Source organism: Manihot esculenta, chromosome 2 (genome assembly GCF_001659605.2).
Source record: "Manihot esculenta cultivar AM560-2 chromosome 2, M.esculenta_v8, whole genome shotgun sequence".
In the NCBI taxonomy this organism is placed as follows: Eukaryota; Viridiplantae; Streptophyta; class Magnoliopsida; order Malpighiales; family Euphorbiaceae; genus Manihot; species Manihot esculenta.
In genome coordinates this window covers 24,962,829-24,986,017 of record NC_035162.2, presented here as the reverse complement: position 1 = coordinate 24,986,017, position 23,189 = coordinate 24,962,829, and the positions used below count along the sequence as shown (strand labels likewise).

At 34.8% G+C, this 23,189-nt stretch overlaps 1 protein-coding gene across 1 annotated transcript in view; it reads left to right on the top strand.

Moving 5' to 3' along the window:
* Positions 1-22,311, top strand: part of LOC110609083 (bifunctional bis(5'-adenosyl)-triphosphatase/adenylylsulfatase FHIT) — a 37,198-nt gene extending 14,887 nt beyond the window's left edge. Inside the window, exons 3-5 of the mRNA XM_021748413.2 lie at positions 14,619-14,765; positions 21,885-21,983; positions 22,073-22,311. Coding sequence (XP_021604105.1) covers positions 14,619-14,765; positions 21,885-21,983; positions 22,073-22,189 — 363 coding nt within the window. The 3' untranslated portion in view covers positions 22,190-22,311. The remainder of the gene's footprint in view (positions 1-14,618; positions 14,766-21,884; positions 21,984-22,072) is intronic.
* Positions 22,312-23,189: the final 878 nt, after the last annotated feature.

Genomic DNA, 23,189 nt, shown 5'->3' with positions numbered 1-23,189 from the left:
CATATTGATATTGAGGATTTAGAAAATATCCTGCAAAATAAAATATGAAGATAGATAATAAGTTATCTTTTAATTTAACAACTTAATTTTCTAAACTATCAAATTATAATACAATGTTCTTACCGGCGGCATGTAAGTCATGATGCAATTGAAAATTCCATCTATGATCAATTATTCTCCAATATTCCAAATAGCTTCTAGAATTTTTTTGAATAGCCAATTTTGTTCGCCCCATTGCCTCATATATAAATCCCATTGTTGGCTTGTCATCTCCATCAACTAATCTTAAAACCTTCAGGAGAGGTTCTTGAACTTTCATTATTTGTTGTGCCCTCTCCCAAAAGTTTCTTCCTTCGCTGCCTAAGCCAAGCACAATTTTCTTGGCTTCATGCGCTGGACCACTTGTTGCTTGTCCATATTTACTCATCATCCATTGCTCCGATTTGAACATATTCCTTAGCCCCACCCTATAACAGACAATAGACTCTAAAGCAATGAAGTTTGTGGCAAATCTAGTAATGCCAGGTCGAATAATATCTCTATTGTCCGTGAATTTCTTCATATAATTGACTACCCAATTATGATTATAAATAAATTGAGTAATTACCTTGGCTTGGTCAATTATTTTTTTCACACTCTTCTTCTTTCCAATATCTTCCAAAATCAAATCAATACAATGAGCACTACAAGCAGTCCAATATAGATTAGGGAATTTCTCAATTAGTTTCTTCCCCCCTAATTTAATGGCAGTTTCGTTGTCCTTTACCACTTGGACAACTTTTTGAGGGCCTATTTCTTCCACTACTTCTTCCATAATTTTAAAATAGTATTCTCCATCTTTATGCTCCACATTGGATGCATCAACAGACTTGTGGAACACTGTGCCTCTGTTTGAATAAACAAGAAAATTTACTATACTCATACGTGTTGGCCCACTCCAACCATCACACATTATGGTAACTCCCCTCTCCTTCCATATTCCATCAAATGAGGCTATATATTTTTTCATCTCATTGTACTCATTTTTCAAATAAACTTCTGCAATTTCATAAGCACTAGGTGGAGATACATTAGGCCCGATTTCTTCTGCTGTTCTTAAAAGTGGTTTTGTCCACGGTGACTCAACAATACTGAAGGGAAGTCTATTATGTATAACAAAATTTCCAAATGCTTTCAACATTTTCTCCTTCTGTGCCTTCAACCATTTACTTTTTAATTTTGGCTGCTTTTGTTGAGCTCTGCTTCTCTCTATCTCAACTTCTGTGGCAGCCAACCGAGATGCCGGTGTAGATACTTCTGCATATCTTTGTGCTTCTCTACCTCTCTCACGTGTAGTAGCAGAACGACCCAACACTTGTCTGCTACTACCACCAACATCAAATCTAGATCCAGTTCTCCTTCTAAATTCATCTTCTTCCAACTGTCTCATACTCGCCCGTCTCGCCATTTCCATTTCGATGTCCTCCTCCTCCTCCTCCTCTTCATCATCTTCGATTCTATTTATATTCATAATTTCTTCTTCTAATTCTCTTTCTCTTTTTTCTTTATCCTTTTTAGCTAATTGGTATTCTTTCAGGACAGCGGCTATATCCTTCTTAACTTGGGAAGAAACTTTCTGACAACCTGCAATTTGACCGTGCAATTTCAATCTTGTTATTCCACCTGTGACTTTTCTCCCACAGAAATTACAAATCAGTTCTCCTTTTTTCCCTGTAGGTGTTGCAAACTTCCACCCAATATCTTCACTTGGTTTACCACCCCCTTGAGTAGAACTAGAACCACTTTCACGAGGCATTTTCAATACAAATATTTAATAACTGTTCATAAAAATTAAAAGATATCAAATGTCAAATACATGGAAGGCAAATATTTTTTTTCATAACTAATATTTTAATTTTAACCTAACTCCATACGTTAATTTCTATTTAACATAAATTATATAAATATGAAAATTTTAATTGTCAGACTACAAGTCTTAGTCTACCACTATTAATTTAACTCAAAACTAACACTTTAATCCACAAAAATTAAAAAAAAAAAATTACAGCAACTAAAAATAAATTAATTTCATAATAATTTCTGAAAAATAGTCTAAACTAAACTAACAAAAACCATACAATTTATAGATCTAACAAATTAATAGCCTAAAAGTATATTTTTAACTCAAAAATACTAATTTAATCTACAAAAATTAAAAAAAAAAATTACAGCAACTAAAAATAAATTAATTTCATAATAATTTCTGAAAAATAGTTTAAACTAAACTAACAAAAACCATACAATTTATAGATCTAACAAATTAATAGCCTAAAAGTATATTTTTAACTCAAAAATACTAATTTAATCAACAAAAATTAAAAAAAAAAATTACAGCAACTAAAAATAAATTAATTTCATAATAATTTCTGAAAAATAGTCTAAATTAAACTAACAAAAACCATATGATTTATAGATCTAACAAATTAATAGCCTAAAAGTATATTTTTAACTCAAAACTACAAATTTAATCTACAAAAATTAAAAAAAAAAAAAATACAGCAACTTTAAGTAAAAATACACAGAAATATTAACTCACCTTTTAGAAGAAATTGCCTTGAAATGAAGTAGTTAATGGTAGATTGAAGCTTGTAATTGTAAATGAGAAATGTTTAGGGAAGCTTGAGATTGAGATATTTGAGAGAAAAGGAAGAGAAAGTTGGAAATTTTAGTTGAAAAATGAGGTTGTCTACTGTGTTTGCTGGAGAAGAGGGCAAAAGTGGTCATGCATAGCTGGATTCTACAATCTGAACATATTCTCTGCAGGCTGAAATTTTTGTTGGATAAAGTAACGGCCGTTACCGTTCACTGTCGGTAACGGTCGTTACCGTTACGTAACGGCCGTAACGGCCGTTACGGCCGCAATTCAAGGGGGGCCGTTGGGTAACGGCCTAACGGGTAACGGCCCCCCTTGATACCGTTACATAACGGCCGTTACGTTACATAACACGGCCGTTATTTGATACCCTGCTCACAAGGCCCTCGACTTTATGAGTCCTTGGAGGTTCTTCAAGGAAAGAATGCATATATTGTTCTTCCAAAAGTATTTGGGTGTGTTTGCTTGGTTAAATTTCACTCAATGCCATTGTAATAACATTGTCTCTAAATTTGAATTTGTAACGTATAACTCTCTAAACTTTAGTGAATATATAGCCCTTTTTGACCTATAATAACTGGTTTTCCAGTTAAAATAACTAATTTAGTATATTTTAATTAATAAAAAAAGAAAAAGACTTGAATACCCTTTTTATCTCTTCTAAACTATATCTCTCTCTCCCTCCCTTCCTCTCTCTCTCCCTCCCACCTCTCTATTTTACACGCTATCCATTCTCAATTAAAATGTATAGAAATAATATATTATCAATAAATATAATTTAAACTATAATACAAACAATTAAGTCAAATCCAAAATTATCCAATAGAATCAATTAAATATCTATAACTATATAATCTCAGAACTCATAATTCTAAGAAAAATTAAATCAAATTTACAATAAGAATGGAATCAATTTACAATCTCAAGAACAATAACCGTTGTAAAAGATGGTGAAAGGTCAACTCCATTAGGCAAAACTCCCTTCACGCATAATAAAGGTCTCTCTCTCGTCTATCACATAATTTCACAAATCATTTTCTAATATATTATCTAGGCCTTTATAGAACTCCAGTATATTCCACACCACCCCTTCCTATTCCTCCCTCACCTGCATACTGGAAGTTGGGATGTGTTTACTTCTTAAATTCATGTATCCATATGAAACCCATGTCCTTCTCTCTAAAACCCTCTCATCATTCCTCTCAAACCTATTTCCTCTCATATGTGAAACCCTTTCTACCATGCACCAAATGATACAGACACTAGCTGTATTCATCTCCATATTGTCGTTTCTCTATAAACACAAATATCAAAACCCAAATCAACCCACCACCTGCACGAGATTGCCATCAAACCTAGCCACATCATACCTTCATCTTCACTCCTCTAAAATCACAAAATCTCTAGACTGCTTGCATATAGCATCATTCTCGATACCTTACCAACCTCACAATCCAAGTCTTCCAATAGCATCATCATTCAAAGCCTTGAAATAGCTCTTTACATGGATCTGAAGTTTATGGAGTTGGTTTATTGAGTTTCGGTGAGGGTTTGGGAGGGAGAAAGAAGTGAGAGAGAAGACAATGGACTGAATGGGTAGAAATAGGTATAGATGGGATGTAAGTAAAAGGGAAAAGGGTATTTAATTCTTTTTATTTCTTTATTAATTTAGAAAATGTTAAATTAGTCATTTTTAACCGAGAAACCGATTATAATAGGTCATAAGGACTTTTATGCTAATTAAAAATTAAATCAAAGTTTAGGGAGTTTTATGTTAGAAATTAAAGTTTAAGGACGACATTGTTACAATACCTTAAGTTCAAGGATAATAAGTTTAAATTTACCAGTATTTGCTTTGTCCATACTAGGACGGCAGAAAAGTTGGATCTAAAGGTCCTTAAATGTGTGTTTGTTGGGTATTATCTGACACAGAAGGGATGTAGATCCTATCATCCTCAATCTAGGAAATACTTTGTCAGTATGAATGTCACCTTTAGAAAAATTGAATGCTACTTCAGTATCAGCCACTTACCTTTTTAGGGGAGAATAATGAGAAAGAATAAGTGATTCCTAATTCTGTGATTCTGAATGATCTGACTTAGAGGGAGAGTTTTAGTAGACAGGGGAGAGAATTGGATGTTTGGATAAGCCAGATTTGAGGAGGTATTCAAGGAGAGAAAAGATGGAAGAAACTATTATGCAGCCTACTCAAGGTCAAGAATTTTTTCCCTTTTTCGTGAGTTATTCTTAATTCTTAAATGCTCCAATGATTTAGATAAACCCATTGCACAAAGAAAATGGGTCAGATCGTGTACCAAACACTCTGTTTCTAATTTTGTTTCTTATGATTCTCTATCTCCCTCTTACAGAGTCTTTGGTTTGTCTATTTCTTCTATGTCTATTTCACAAAATTGAAAAGAAACTTTTGGAGATTCTAAATGGAAGGGAGCAATGATTGAAGAGATGAAAGTACTCGCCAAGAATGAGACATGGGAGCTTGTCTTTCTCCTATCTGGAAAGAAACTAATTGGTTGTAAGTGGGTATTCACAGTGAAATGCAAAACTGATGGCACAATTGAATGGTTTAGGGCCAGATCGGTTGCTAAAGGTTTCACCAAACCTATGAAGTGAATTATCAAAAGACATTTGTCCCAGTTGCAAAAATGAACTCAATCGAGTTCTGTTATCTTGTGCAGCTAACTTGGATGGGGACTTACAAAAGTTTGATGTGAGAAGAAGAACACATTCTCGAGGGAGATTTAGAGGAAGAAGTATTCCTAGAGATCTTTCCTAGATTTGCTGATGAGAAGATATAAGAAAAGGTGTGCAAATTAAAAAAGGTCTTGTATGGGTTAAAACAATCTCCTAGAGCTTGGTTTAATAGGTTTAACAAAGCCATATTGTTTTTTGGTTACCAACAGAGCAATGCTAATTATATCTTATTTATTAAACATCACAAGGTTAAAATCACTTTTCTTATTGTGTATGTTGATGATATAGTGGTGACATGTGATGAGAAAGAGGAAATGACTTAACAAAAAATATTATTGGCTCAAGAATTTGAAATCAAAGATCTAGGAAAACTTTAATATTTCCTGGGTATTGAGGTGACCAGATAAAAAATTTTTTTTTTTATCTTCCAAAGAAAGTAATTCTGGATCTTTTGGAGGAAACTGGTATATTGTGGTATAAACCAGTAGAATCTCCCATTGAAAGTAATTACAAGATGCAAGTAGGAACTGGTGAATCAGTGAATATTAGAAAATACCAGAGATTAGTAGGGAGATTGATTTATTTCTGTTAGCTTAGTCAGTCAATTTATGCATGACTCTCGCAAGAGACTCATATGCAAGTTGAATTTCTCATCTTGAGATATCTAAAGTCTATGCTAGGAAAAGGACTTTTTTACTCCAAACATGGTTATCTCCGAGTTGAAACTTTTAGAGATGCAAATTGGGCAAAATCTCCTGATGACAGGAAATCAACATTCGGCTACTGCATAGTTGTAGGGGGGAACCTTGTCACTTCGAGATGCAAAAAACAAAGTTTTATTGCTCGATTAAGTGATAAAGCACAATATAGAGTAATGGCCCAAAGTGTGTGTGATGTGAACTTTTATAGTTGCAAAAGTTATTAGAAGAGCTGAGGTTGCCTGAGAAAGACAAATAACTTTGTATTGTAACAATAAAGCTGCCATTAGTATAGCACAAAAATCCAATTCAACATGACCAAACGGAGCACATTGAGATTGATCGGCACTTCATTAAAAAAAATTAACAGATGGTACCTTGAGCTTTGTTCATATGACTTCTATCATAATCTGATTACTAAAGGGCCCAACAATAAGACTTATCATAATCTGATTTGCAAGTTGAACATGTGCGATATTTATGCACCAACTTGAGGGGAGTATTGACTTATTTACTGATTTCTAGTGATATGATTTGATTTGATTATTGATTTTAGGCACAAATTAGGATCATTAATTATCTTTGTAATTATTTAATTATTTGCTTTCTGTTTAGTTGTAATCCTTGTTATATAAATAAATATGTAAATCACTTGTAAAAATCAAGAGAGAAATACAAGAATACTCTAAAATTCTCCAAAATTCATCAGAAGTAAAATTAGTACAAGAAATAAGGTTTTGGGGACTGTTTGCTGGATTGAATTAGACCAACTGATCATTAGAATACTTTAGGCTTTATACCTAAACTTCCTTTTGCGTCACACCTAGGGTTGAAATGCATTACACACCTTGAAGCATAATTGTTAGAATTTATATTGATCAAAACTTTTCAACAAAATTACAAACATGATAATCCCAAAAGTAAATGTTAACCAACAAGGCTCTGAATAGACTGCTATTGAAATTTAGATATTTCTAGCAAATATGAAATTACAAAATTATTCCTTTGATTTAAATAGAAGACTAATATATTTAAACATACACAAGTAAGTCACTAAAAGAACTAGAAAGTACTCTACAATTTCCCCAATGAACTCTACATTAGAACTGAAACATAATCCTAAGTTTCTCGAGTATTTGAAAATGTATTTTCTTAAATTTCTTGGCTACTTCATTCTAACTACATGATTCATTTTTGTTTTCCTTTGCAGGTCATATCCTTTTGAATTCAAAATCTATGATGATGTATTGGGATTTACACTCACATCTTTCTTGTGTCCACAAGTAAATTTATCTTAAGGGTAATCATGTTTAGCACTTAATTTTGTTTTGGCAATAAGATAGTTGCAATCGATTGATGTGATCTGTTGACATTTTTTTGCGTTCTATGCACCTATTAGGGATGCAAAATTATGCTTCTACAAAGTGGTTGATTGATAGGAAAACCATAGAGAGGGTGCTCATAAAAGTTCAGTAACATAACATCATTATAGGTTGCTTGGGGTTCAGAAACTTAACCAAAATGTTGCTGGTGTGTGAACTAAAACTGTATGTAATAAGGTAAGGAATAATTGGGTAATTTTTGTATCTTTCTTTATTGAAGTAAGTGTGTATATATACAGATTACAAGGTCTTGTTAAGGCCACTCCTAAGAATCCTCTATCAATCAATTAGCATATAATTATGTAATCTCCTATGATTATGTACAGATTATGTTCACACTCTAACACTCTCCCTCAAGTTGGATCATAGATGTTTATCGTGCCCAACTTGTTAGAAAGATATTATATTCGAAATTCATTTAAAGTTTTGGTGAGTAGATCACCCAGTTGCTCTCCTGTCTTCACATAACTGGTGAAGATTAAATTTTCTTGAATCTTTTCACGGATGAAATGACAATTAACTTCAATATGCTTAGTCCATTCATGGTATACTGGATTGGAAGCAATGTGAAAAGCAACCTAATTATCACACCAAAGTTTTGCGGGTGACGCAACATCCATACCAACTTCCTTCAGCAGATGATTTATCCATAAAATCTCACAAGTGGATTGAGCCATGGCCCTGTATTCTGACTCAGCACTGGATCTGGATACCACATTTTGCTTCTTACTTTTCTAAGACACTAGGTTTCCTCCAACAAATACACAGTAGCCTGTAGTCGACCTTCTATCACTTTTGGATTCTGCCCAGTCAGTATCAGAAAAACACTCAAGTGCAGTATGCCCATAATCACTGTAGAGTATATCGAGTGCAAGAGTCCCTTTTATATAACATAGAATTTGTTCTAGAGCGGCCCAATGTTTCACCATAGTTGCAGATATGAACTGGTTTACAATGCTTACTGCAAAAGCAATATCTAGCCGAGTCATCACCATAAGGTAGTTCAGCTTTCCAACTAATCTCTTGTACCTCTTTGGATCATTATAAGAGTCTCTGTCATCCTTGGTAAGACATATATTAGGAATCATTAGTGTGCTACATGGTTTAGCTTCCATCTTCTCAGTTTCTGTAAGCAAGTCAAGGACATACTTCCTTTGAGATAGGAAAATTCCCCTTTACTCCTCAAGACTTCGACTCCTAAGAAATACTTAAACTGACCCAAGTCTTTGGTATGAAAACTCGCATGCAAGTAGTTTTTGAGAGAAGAGATCCATGTACTATCCTTTCTTGTAATGACTGTATCAACATATACAATAAGAAGAATACCGGTATCTGAATTTCTATAAAAGAATGAATGGTCACACTTGCTTTTTTGTCTGAATTTCTATAGAAGACTGAATGGTCACACTTGCTTTTTTCCAACTCAAATTTTTGAACAATTTCACTGAACTTGCCAAATCATGCACATGGACTCTGCTTTAAACCATACAAAGATTTCTTCAAATGGCAGACTTTCCCATAAGTCCCCTTGAGCAACAAACTCTGGTGGTTGCTCCATATACATCTCCTGTTGGAGGTCACCATGTAAAAATGCATTCTTGATATCTAACTAGTGTAAAGGCCAATGCTGAGAAGCAACTAGGGAGATGAACAAGCGAACTGAGGTCATTTTTGCCACAAGAGAAAAAGTGTCAGAATAGTCAACGCCATAGGTTTGGGCATAACCTTTGGCAACAAGACGGGCCTTAAGCCTCGCAATGGAACCATCTGGATTGACTTTGATGGCAAAAACCCATTTACAGCCCACAACCTTCTTGCCAGAGGTTAAATCAATTAGTTCTCAAGTATGATTTTCATCTAGAGCCTTGATCTCTTCAAACATTGCATCACGCCATCCAGAATGAGCTAGGGCCTCTTTAACTGTCTTAGGCAAAGAAATGGAATCTAGAGAGACAATTAAGGAGGTAGAAGAAGGAGACAAGTGATCATAAGACAGAAAGTTAGCAACAGAATAGGTAGATTTATATTATCGTTTACTTTTACGAAGACTAATGGGGAGGTCAAGGTCACTCGGTGGTGGATCCGATGGCGAAGAAGATTCTGGTATAGGACATGTATCATCAGGTACTGGTCTCTGGGAGTAAACTTGAACAACTGACGGTTTAATAGGAGGCTGAGTACTAAAAGGAATGTTACCATCGGATTGTACAGCAGACGGCATACTCGAAGAGGTCCCACCATCATATATGATTCTATAGATGAGCCACTCATCGTTCTCCTCTTGATTGAGAGAGGTTTGTGCAATAGGATAAAAAGGAATTTGTTCGGAAAAGGCTACATCTGTTGAGACCAGATATTTATTGAGGTTTGGAGAGTAACAGCGATACCCCTTCTGAAGGCGAAAATATCCCAGAAAAACACACTTCAAAGCTTTAGGATCAAGTTTAGTCACGAGGTCTGATATCGCGAACATAGCAAGTGTTGCCAAACAGTTGTGGTTCGAGAGGAAATAATAGCTTCTTAGGAAAGAGGATATTAGGAGTATTATCGTTTAGTACTATGGAGGGCATGCAATTAATGAGAAAGCATGCAATAGAGATAACATTGGCTCAAAATTGCTTAGGAACTTGCATTTGAAACAACAGAGCTCGAGCGGTCTTAAGGAGATGTTGATTCTTCCTTTCAGTTACCCCATTTTGAGCGGGTGTATCAACATATGACAATTGGTGAAGAATACCATGTTGAGTCATATAAGCCTGTAATGATTCTAACATATTCTTTAGCATTGTCGCTCCGCAAAGTTCGCACAGAAACATTAAATTGATTCTTGATTTGAGCACAAAAGGCAGAAAAATGAGAAAAAACTTTCGAATGATGCTTCATAAAATAAATCCAAGTCATTCTAGAGTAATCATCCACAAAAGTAATAAAATATCTGAATCCAATCTTAGATCCAACCGGACATGGGCTCCAAACATCTGAATGAACTAATTTAAAAGCAGACTCAGCTCGAATATTGACTTTAGGACTTAAAGAGCTTCGATAATGTTTTGCAAAGTGACATGGTTCACATTCCAGTAAAGATACCTCAATTTTGATACCTCATGAAGTTGAGGACATAGCTTCTTCAAAACCGGTAAGGAAGGGTGTCCCAACCGACAATGTGCTTCAAATGAACACACGACACCGAAGCAAGCAACAGACCGAGGCACCCATGCATCCAAAATGTAGAGACCTCCAGATACATATTCTTTACCAATAATCTGCTTCGTTACAAGATCCTGAATGAGATAATGATCAAGAAAAAAGGAAACACAACAATTTATGTTTTTGGTAAGTTTACTCACAGAGATTAAATTAAAGGTAAGATTAGGTAAACTTAGCACAAATGATAGGATAATAGGAGTAGATTTAACAGTCTCAGAACCCTCAACATTATAGGTTGACCCATCAGCTATAATAACTGGAGAATGTGCTTTATGAGATCGAAAGCTAGTAAAAATATAAGGATTACCTGTCATGTGATCCGTGGCACCAGAATCAATTACTCATTTATATGAAGAGAAAATAAGACAGGTAAAGCCGCTACTGAAGACGTTAGGATAATTTTAATAATATGGGTCTTACTGTCAGAAACCATTTCAACCAAAACCCTATACTCATATATCTTCAAAAGAATTAAAAGAAGATAACAAAATCTAACCCAGTAAACAGTAACCCAGTGAACAGTATTAAAAACTGTCTTAACCCAACACTCAAACAGCAAACGAATCACAGATCTGACAAGGGGGTTGCAAGACGACTCCGGCGTCCTTCCTTGGTGGGCGGTGAGAGACGATTTTTACCCTAAATGGGTAACCCAAAAAAACAGGAGTCCTAAGTCTCCAAAAAAATTTAAAACTCGACGAGAGAGAAAAAAAAAATCTCTATGGGAATGGCTTTGATACCATGTATTAAGATAAAGAATAATTGGGTAATTTCCGTATTTTTCTCCATTGAAGTAAGTGTGTATATATACAGATTACAAGGTCTTGTTAAGGCCACTCCTAAGAATCCTCTATCAATCAATTAACTTATAATTATGTAATCTCCTATACTTATATATAGATTATGTTCATACTCTAACACTGTCCAAAGTATCAGTTGGGATCTTGAAAAAAGTGATCAAGTTCCCACTCTATGCAGATTAACTTAATTTTTTTTTTTTTCAGGTTTTTTGTCTAGTTTCCTTTAGGTTTTGAATTATATTGAGCCTAGGATGGACATTTTGACTTATGATTATTGGATTTGATTTTGTGGTGGTTATCATCAAGCTTCAAAATTCTCCTTTTGTGAAATGATAATTGAATAAAAGTTGTAAGTAAATTCTCAAACTCATTTGACAACAATATAAATCTATGTCAAACAAACAAAATGCTTCAGAACATGACATATTTTGACAAGTATAGAGTGAGCATATGTGGGTTAAGAGTCGTAACATCATAAATTTTTCTAGAATATAAATGCATATATAAATTAAATAAAAATTGAAAAATTCTCTTATTCATTTGGAAAAATTTTTATAATCCTTTATATTTCATATTGCGTAGCCATATGTGGAAAAAGTTGGAAACCTCACTCTTTGTTTCTACTTATGATCTCTATGCTTTATCAAGCTAAGTGTTAGTTTTCATGACGTGGTTATCCATGCTCTTGATGTTGATACTGCCTAAACACAAAAAATAAAGCTGGGAAAACAATGTCAACATTTTTAAATTATATTATTTGTTATTGGTAGGAATATTGGAATATTTTGTGGGAATACTGAAACGAGAGTAGGAACTACATGTCAGGAAGAGCTGTTTGGATTTGGTCGCTTGTTAGGCATTTATTGATTTTTTTTCTTATATAAATTAATCTTTCCATTTCCTTGAGGAGGAGCGTTCAAGGAGGTTATTCTCATACTAAGATTGATTGTATGTAATCAGAATATTGTGGCAATACTGAAATGAGAGTGGAAAATGCATATCAGGAAGTGCTGTTTGGATTGGCTATTTGTTAGGTATTTATTGATTTTTTTTATATAATATAAATTAATCTTTCCATTTACTTGAGGAGGGTTTAAGGGGGTTATTCTCATACTAAGATTGATTGTATGTAAATTTTGAGTTTGAACCTGCGGGATTATACAAGTCCAAGAGGGAAAGAATTGGCAGAATTGACCAATTCAAATTCCTTTTTCTTATGCAAATGAACTTGGCCACCTGACAAAGGGTAGACAGAATAATGTCATTTGATGATCATACATTTGCCAACCAACCAAAGTACGGCTTGTAGCAATGCTTAAGGACATGATTTAATGTGCAAAGGGGACTTTTAAATTGATCAATTACCCTGCGTGAACGACTAGAGGCACATACTGACTTGTGTGTGAATTCGACATTTATGCCAGGTTAATTGCAAACTTATGTACTTGCATAGGTGTTGACCAATATAGAAAGTTTCTAACTAGGAGGATTCAGATATTTGAGATTTTAATTAGTCATGATTATAAGGCTTGATTATAGATATGGATCATTTGAAAGATTCAAGGCCAAACTAGTTCCTAAGGGATACACTCAAACCTATGGAGTGGATTACCAGAAGACATTTGCCTCTATTGTCAAAATAAACTCAGGAGTATTACTATCTTGTGCTGCCAATTTTGATTGGGACCTACAATAATTTGATGTGAAAAATGCATTCCTTCACGGAGACTTGGAGGAGGAAGTGTATATGGAAATCCCTCCTGGATTTGCTAATGAAAAAATACAAGAAAATGTGTGCAAACTAAAGAAGGCTTTGTATGGGTTGAAGCAGTCACTCAGAACTTAGTTTGATCAATTCAGCAGAGCTATAATTTCCTTTGGCTATCAACAAAGCAACGTTGACCATATCCTATTTATCAGACATCACAAAGATAAAATTACTTTTCTCATAATCTATATTGATGACATAGTAATGACAGGGGATGACACTAAAGAGATGACTTGGCTGAAAAAACTTTTGGCTCAGGAGTTCGAAACTAAAGATCTAGGAAAATTTTAATATTTCCTGAGAATCGAGGTTGCCAAATCAAAAAAGGGAATCTTTATTTCTCAGAGATAATATATTTTGGATATTTTGAAATAAACTGGTATATTAAGTTGTAAACCAGCAGAAACTTCCATTGAGAACAATCACAGGCTACAAGCAGGAATTGGTGAATCGGTGGATATTGGCAGATATCAAAGGTTGGTAGGCAGACTGATTTATCTTTTGCATACTCGATCAAACATAGTATATGCAGTCAGCTTACTCAATTAGTTTATGCATGATCCTCATGAGTCTCATATGCAAGCTGTTTTCGCGTTTTGCGATACTTGAAGTCTGCTCATGGAAAATGTCTCCTATTCTCTAAATACGGTCATCTTAGTATACACGCATTCACATATGCGGGTTAGACTGGATCCCTTGATGATAGGAGGTTGACTAGTGGTTACTGCACACTTGTGAGAGGAAACCTTGTCCCTTGGAGAGATGAGGTGGAATATAGAGCGATGGCACAAGGTGTTTGTGAACTCCTATGGTTGCAGAGATTGTTGGAGGAATTGAAACTATTGGAGAGGGACAAAATAAATGGTGTCTTAGATCATGTGACTTCCGATGACCAGCTAGCTGATGTGTTTACCAAAGGGTTAAGTAATAAGACCTATCACACCTTGGTTTGCAAGTTGGGCATGTGTGATATCTATGCACCAACTTGAGGAGAGTGTTGACCATTATAGAAAGTTTTTAATTACGAGAATTCAGATTTTTGAGATCCTAATTACGCTTGATTATAAAGCTTGATTATAGAGATTTTATTCTTATTGTAAATATTCTTAATTTAGGTTGATTCTCTGTGTCTAAATACTCAAATCTTATAAAGATCAATTCAATTGAAATAGAATCAATAATTCTTTCCAAAATTCTTCAATAGGTATCTATAGTTTCTCAGCTAGTCTTATTAGTAACTAATTAGGAATACTAGACAAACAAATTAAGAATACTGAAGTAAACTCAAACTAGGAAAGTAGTAAACATAATAGTAGTATAATACATTTCTAAAAACTCTAACTCCCTAGTTCTATAATAAACGATGAAATTAATGTAATTCCTAAATTGGATCTTCCTTGACTTTTCTTGACTGCATCACATGTGCTGGTCTGTCCAAAGCGAGAAGTGAAGCGTTTTGCTGATCTCACTGTTGATGAGACTAGTGATTTATGGTTTATGGCACAGAAAATTGGCAGTCGGCTTGAGGGCTACCACCAGGCAACATCTCTCACTTTTACCATCCAAGTAAGATTGCCTTTTTATTTTTATTTTTATTTTTATTAAAAAAAACTACATTCATTATATTGATTATTAATTTATTCTTGTTATTGCCATTATTATTACCACAATTAGTATTCTACTTAGGTAGCTGTCGCAGTTAGGTCTTTTTCTTCTGTTTGTTACTCAGTATGCTATTAAAATTAATAGCTGATACATTCCCATCGCTTACTTTTTTTTTTTCTCTCATAAATGGATATAGATGTGGAAGATCTTTTAGTATTTTGCATCTTTTTAACCTATTGATTTAGCGTGCATCCAATGTTGAACATGGAAGTTTTTCCCCCTTTGTAAAGATATAATGACAAAACTTTTTACTATATTCTTCCTTTTGGTGCATGTAGAAAGGTAATATTTGTTATCTATTACAATAGAGATTATAACATATCTATAGATGAGAGACCATATCTAGAAATGAAAGAAAGTCAAACTTATGATCATGCAATCCCTAAGTTTAAGCAACTAACACATTTATCAATGTTTACTTCCTATATTAATATATTTACTTTCTATAACCTATAACACTCCACCTCAAGTTGGAGTATAGATGTTAATCATGCCCAGTTTGTTACATATATAATCAACTCAAGTCCCATTTAGAGCTTTAACGAAGATATCTCCTAGTTGTTCTCCAGTTTGGATGTGTCCTGTTGAGATTATCTTTTATTGTACATTCTCACGAACAAAATGATAGTCAATCTCGATGTGTTTAGCCCTCTCATGAAATACTGGATTGGAGGCAACGTGGATAATTGCTTGATTATCACACCACAACTTAGCAGGCACTGAATTTGTAAACCCAACCTCTTTCAACAGTTGACGCACCCACAAGACTTCACATACGGCTTGTGCCATGGCTCAATATTCAGATTCAACACTAGAACGAGAAATCACATTTTGCTTCTTACTTTTCCATGAGACCAGGTTACCTCCCACAAAAACACAATATCCAATGGTTGACCTCCTATCATCCTTCGAGCCTATCCAATCAGCATAAGAAAAGCATTCAATATTTGAGTATCCATGGTTAACATAGAAGAGGCCTCGTACTGAGGCTCTTTCAAGTAGCAAAGAATCTGTTCCAGAGCATCTCACTGAGCAACAGTAGGAGAGGACATAAACTGACTTACCACACTCACTAAATATGCAATATCAGGACGAGTCACCGTCAAATAATTCAGCTTGCCAACTAATCTTCTATATATTCCAAGATCTACAAATGGCTCACTGTCTTCTGTGGTAAGTTGAAAATTAGGGGTTATTGGTGCACTACAAGGCTTAGCACCCAATTTTCCTGTTTTTGTCAACAAATCAAGATTATATTTTCTTTGAGATAAGAAAATGCATTTCTTATACTGCACAACTTCGATGCCAAAAAATATTTTAAGGAGCCCAAATCCTTTGTATGAAACTGTGTTTTGAGAAATTCTTTTAGGGATGTAATGTCAACAACATCACTTCCTGTGATAACAATATCATCCACATATACTACAAACAAAATTACTCCGATACTTCGTAAATAAATACCGATAGTCTTACTCCAATCCAGAAAATTAGATCCATTTAATTTGTGTTCCATGATTTTAGCCATCACAGGAATCACCTCAGCTACGGTGTTTTTAGTTTTAGCCATGAGAACAACCAACTTAAAGCAATAGCAACAAAAAAAAAAAACACAATCAGAAAACAGGATGTGAACAGTACCCCGAATGTGAATAGTACCTAGACATGAACAATACCCAAATATTAACAGTACCAAAAACACCTTCACCCAACACCCAAACGGCAAACGAACCACAGCGATGGACAGGCAACGCGCCTCCACACGCTGTTGAATGGGACGGTCGTAGAATCTTGTCGCGGTGCGTGAAGCTCACTTGTCGACCGGACACCCGTCGGCTCTTCAGGGCATCTTCATCGACACTCCGGCGTCCTTCCTAGGTGAGCGGTAAGAGACAAACGTTACCCTATATAGGTAACCCCAAAGAACAGGAGCCCTAAGTCTAATAAAAAAAAGAAAAATCTCTACGGGAGAGGCTCTGATACCATATAGAAAGATAATATTTGTTATCTATTGCAATAGAGATTACAACATATTTATACATGAGAGACCGTATCTAGAAAAGAAAAGAAATCAAGCATATGATCATGCAATCCTAAGATTAAGCAATTAATACATCTATTAATATTTACTTCCTCTATTAATATGTTTACTTCCTATAACCTATAACAGTGCACAATTATTAGGAGAAGAGAACAAATTATAGAACATGACTTCTACCTCCCTTTCTCCTTGCCTCTGGCTCCGCCATCAACGCCCAAATGCTGCTGCCTGGATCTCAAAATTTGTGGGGCTTCCCACTTTTCTCCATTCATAAAATTCAAAATCATTCAAGCTTTTTGGTGCTTAAGTTCAAATATGAGATCATCGTGCATATGGTTTGTTGGACCAACAATTTAGAATTCATGCCAAATACGAAAATGATCCAAAAGAAGGAAGTAGCTGAAGTTGTTTGTCAGTGGCAGCCTTGAGATTAGGGTTCTACAGAGAACAGTAGAGAAATTACAAGAGAGAAGAATCATAGGAAGAAATAGATGAGAAGAGATAAGGAGAGAATAAAGGAAGATATTGACAGAGAGAAATAGCCAATTGTTATTAGAATTCTTGGATGAATCTATTGGCATAGGTGACTTCTGTTTTATAGTACTTCTCTGCAACAACTGCCTTAGCTACAGTAACTGTTTCTGTAACAGCCTTAACAGCTTCTCAACTACTATTATTCCCTTCAAAACTACCAACTTATTTTCCTTTCAATTTTCAACTTTTTGAATCTTCCTAGCGTTCCTTCCTTTTCTTCCTCTTCTTCCTTCTACAAGTGACAATACCTCTCTCTTTGGAACCTTCTTATCTCTAAGAAGGTTGAAACTCAGGAAATTGGGAAATGAGGAAGAACTGATCTTACCATGCTGCATCCTTAATTGGTAAATTCAACCATTTGATAAGAGCTTGGTGAACAGAATGACTATTGCTATCAACAGTTCTAGTTTGTAGCAATCTGTTTGGAGTCACTGTCGCTGTTTGATTTGCTTGAAAAGCAGGCATTTGAAATATGGTGTAACATTAGTACCCAAACAAAAGAGACAGATGAAATACTAGATGAATTGTGGAAGTAGGTGGCAACTGAAAGTTATAAACAACTGCATCCAACCTTGCAATTACTTGGAAGGGTTCATAATTTTTGGCAGACAACTTCAAAGTTCTTGTGGATGGAGAGGTTTGTCTATATGTTGCAGCATGTGATAGTCCAATCTTCCACCTGAAACTCTCTCAGTCCTTTTTTATCAGTCTTTTTTCCTTTACTAGACTCGGGGCTTGTTGTCTTTGCTGGAACACCTGCCACGGCTTTGCATAGAGGTTGATTTCCCTTCAAAAAATGGAATTGACTTCGGTTGATATCCATATAATGCTCTAAATGGTGTCATTTTAAGGCTGCCATGAGGGTAGAGTTGTACAACTGCTCGACTAAAGAAAAGTTATACGCTGATTCAGCCTCATAGTTTGGCCATTAGATAGAGGGTGATAAGCAGTAGAATAGGCCAATGTAATGCCCAAATCATTGAAAAACTCCTTCCAAAAGAAATCAGTAAGGATCTCATCTCTGTTAGAGACAATGGTTCGGCTTCATGGAGTTTAAAGACATTCTTCATAAACAATTGAGCAATTATTGTAGCAGAAATTGAATGAGATAAGGGCAAGAAATGACCACATTTGGTCAATATACAAATTGTTACTAGTGTTGAGATACTTTCTGTAAATAGCTTAGATTTGTAGTGATTGTGTGCATAATTAGAGATATGATTATGTGATATGATTGGAATATGATTAGGCTATAATTAGGGAATTAATTTATTCTTGTAAATAGTATATAACACAATTGGCTTGAAGGGAATCATCAATCATTTTTCTCTCAAAGTTTATGCTTCCCTCTTCTTTTTTATCACCGTTTTCATATTATCAGAGGCAAGAAACTTGGTTCAGCTGTGAGTGGCGGATTTACCACCTTCCTTTAGAGACTTTCAGGAAATCAGCTGGTCTCACCACCTAGCCCACAATTCTCGCCGGCTTTCGATCGGTGACTTGGTGAAGCGCCGCCCCCAAAAGCGGCTCCACGCGCTGTCCAAGCTGTCTGACTTCGGTACACACGCCAGCACGTGAACTATTCTCTAGCGACTTTTTCACGCCGGCGACCCTTCTTCCAGCATAGCCCGACACCGGCGACTCCAGCCCACTCGGTCCGTTCACCTGTCCAGCTCTTCTTCACACATCACTTGTCAATAATAGCTTTGGGTATACTGTCTTTTTTGCATATTCTGTCCCCATAGCCCAATCAAATATTGCTCATTCTGGTAATTATTTCGCTTATCTAACTAAGTCTTTACCTATTGGTTCATGGATTCTCGACTCTCATACTTTTGATCATATCTTTGGTAATCCCAATCTTCTCTCTACTCTTGTTTCACCTTCTACACCATTTAAAGCCACATTAGCTAATGGTTCAAAAACTCAAGTTAAAGGGATCGGTAATGTATATTTCCTTCCTTCTATCCCTTTGACTAATATTTTATTTACCCCTGAATGTCCATACAACCAAATCTCTATTAGCAAATTAACTAAAGATCTTCACTGTTTAGTCATCTTTACTGCTGAATCTATGGTTGTACAAGACCAGAGTACTGAAAAGATGATTGGAGCAGGATATGAGTCACAAGGATTGTACTATTTTTCTATTTCTAACTCTCCAACTGCTTTTGTGTCTACCACTTTCGTTAAACTCATTCATAGTCGTTGGCGACATCCAAGTCTGAACATGTTACAAAAACTGATTTCTAGTCTCTCTTCCTTGCCTTCTTTAGAATGTGAGTCTTGTCAACTCGGAAAGCAAACTCAAAATTTTTTTCCCAAGCGAGTCAATAATAGGGCCACTTCTATATTTGACATTGTTTATTCAGATATTTGGAGTTCAAGTCGGGTTAGTACAACTCTGGGATTTCAATATTTTGTTACCTTTATTGATGACTATTCTTGTTGCATTTGACTTTTTTTGATGAAAAATCGTTTTGAGTTCTCTATTTTTCAGAAGTTTTATGCTGAAATCTATAATCAATTTGGTATTTGCATTAAGGTATTGCGGAGTGACAATGCAAGAGAATATTTGTCTTCCTCATTCACTCATTTCTTATCTACTTGGGGTATTACTCACCAAATTTCTTATTTTCATACCCCACAACAAAATGGGGTTTCCGAGCGAAAAAATCGATATTTGATTGAAACAGCTCGTACCTTACTCCTACATCACAATATTCCGTTGCGTTTTGGGAGGAAGCTTAATACGAGCAAGGAAATGACACGATGCTTCAAAGATCTAAAATGTGAAACTCCAAATGATGACAAATCAAGCTACAACAGCTTAATTCAAGGCTTACGAGATGAGAACTATATTTGGGAAGTATGGAAGAATAATGAAATAAGCAACACACTCTTCAATACATGTAGACGCGCTATACAATTTCAGATTGCGTAATGCATGTATGGCCAAATTGTAATTAGGCCAATTTTGTTCTTTTGGTATTTTAGTATTTTGTGGGACTTGTTTTAAATTAATTTGACCTATATTAGAAGCCAAATTCGTGCAGCCCATTTAGAAAGGAGATTTCTCCAAGATAATTTAGGAAAATGATTTTTAATGTAAGGTTTAACTATTTGATTAGATACCCTTCCTATATTGTAATTACACCTTCCTACAATAGAATTAGGGTTTTGAAGGCTATAAAAACACCCTTAAGGTGACAGCCACAATTGGCCAATGAATAAAGATGATATTTTGAACAATATTTTAGTTCTTCTCTATTATTTAGCAACTTATCAAGTTTTAACCTTGTGGCGTTCTAATATGGATCTCCTCCATGCTTAGTTAACTTATCAAGAATTTCTTGTGGCGTTTTCGAAACTGGAATCACTTGATTACCTATATTTTTAATCACATTAGTTGGTTAGGAGTGTGGTAGAGCAACTTTCGCTTGATTATCTATGTTTCTAATTACATTAGTTGGTTAGGGGTGTAGTAGAATAACTTTCTGGAAGATATTTTTGTCTTGTTCTTTGTCAAGTTCCCATATCATATTTCCCCACTTCGAATAAATTCAAATTATAAAGTGAAAGAGAATGAGAGCTTTCATTGGACAAGTAGGCCACAATGCCTTCTTTGATGAGATAGTCCATAGAAAACTAAGCAAGACGGAGTTGAAGAGCTCAATATCTTTCTTTTTTGCACAAAAAAAAATTTCCATGGAAAATATTTATATATATAAGTTATTTTTTGCAAATAAATAGAGCATTAAAATACACTTTTTTATATTGACATAAATTTTTCCCTTTGAGTTTCAGCTATATTTGGTAGAATGTAATCAAAGATGTAATTACATAACATATTTCATTACTCTGTAACGAAGTGACGGTTACATTAATTAATTACTCAATGTAATGACCATTACATACAAAAATATACAAAATCATGACTATTAATTCTTATTTATTTTATTTTATTGTCACTACTGTCATCACTTCCATCAGCTGCCTATGAGTTATATACTGTTACCACCTCCCGACTAAGATTGCTATTGCTACCATCACCCTGCCATTGCCACCATTACTCACTGGACTAGCCACTAGTATTGTCGCCGATCAGCCTCCACTAGTACTACCACCCCAATCCTCACTTGGCCACTGTCACTCCAATGCCACTACCACCATTATCACTACCTCTACTATTACTTTTCATTACCACCATCATTGCCACTTTTCTATAGCTGCCACCACCATCACCGCTCTACATCCACTGCCACCTCCCATCCTGCAACTACCTGTGTCGTTTGTATTGCTGCCACCATCGATGATATTAAATAGCATTATGTTATATCAAATTTTGCCTTGATAATTTTGCGAGTATCTCTTTAGTATTGCAAGTTTAATAATACATAGGCTTTCTGTTCTTCAAAACTAACAGCTTGGGAATATAAATGTATCAGGATGGTCCCCAGGCAGGACAAACGGTACCTCATGTTCATATCCACATCCTCCCAAGGAAAAGTGGTGATTTTGAGAATAATGATGAGATTTATGATGCAGTAAGTCGGGAACCTTTATTTCGTTGCTTGTTACTTTGATTTCTATGCATCAACACTGAATCGTGTTATTTTTGGTGCTCTTAATTTAGATTGATGTGAAGGAGAAGGAATTAAAGCAAAAACTAGATTTAGACAAGGAAAGGAAGGACAGAAGCATAGAGGAGATGGCTCAAGAGGCAGAGGCTTATAGGTCGCTTTTCTTTTAGATTTATTAAGAGAATTTAAAGCTCAATATTCAATGACAAATACCTTGAAAGGTGTATTGGAAATAGATGAGCCATAAAACTTCCAGAAATGATAATGAAAAAAAAAATTATTTCAAATTGAATTTTGACATTTAATCTTTACATATATTTTGAATCGTGTATTGAATAAGAGTTTGTGTTTTAGCTCCAGACCAATCGGATATAAGTAGAATTAGACATTCATAATTTTATTAATTTGTTTTGAATTCAAAAAGAGAAAATAATAATGACCAAAAAAAAAAAAAAAGAGCTTACCAGCTGCAAATTGACCAATGAGGAGTTTCCATTTTTAAAAGATTGCTTAGAATCGGGGATAAGTACTCATCTATTATACTCGAAAATTTTCTGCCAAATCATTATAATTTTATTATTTTCGTTTGGTTATTCGGCTTAAATGATTTGTTTTAGTTAATAATTTTAGAAATTTTGATTTGATTTGGCTACGAGGAGAAAAACCACCGGATATATATACACACACGAATTTATATATATTCTTAAAGACATTAAATTTATTTATTTTTTAACATTGCATTATATGAATGCTATTAGCAACAAAATATATCGATAATAAAATAATTAAATTCTTTAATTGAAACAACTGTCAATTAGTAGGAAGTAAGCCTCTAAGACAGTTTAACGATTATATCTGTAAAAATATTAAATTAATATGAAATACGATTGAAAAAGATCTTATGGAGATGAGGATATCTCTAAAATTGCTATTATCATGGCTCTAATATTCCATGGTAAATCAGACTTTATACAATGCAAAGTATCATATATAACTGTAAAATCTATTGCATACTCAATTGACATACAACCTGCTTCATATGCTAATTTAATCGTTGTTAACATAATTCGTGCCTCTTTTGCTGTAATAGATGAACACCAAACCCTTAAAGTAATGCCATGCATAACTATCCCTGCATTATTGGAAGCAAGCATAACAATAACAGCGGGT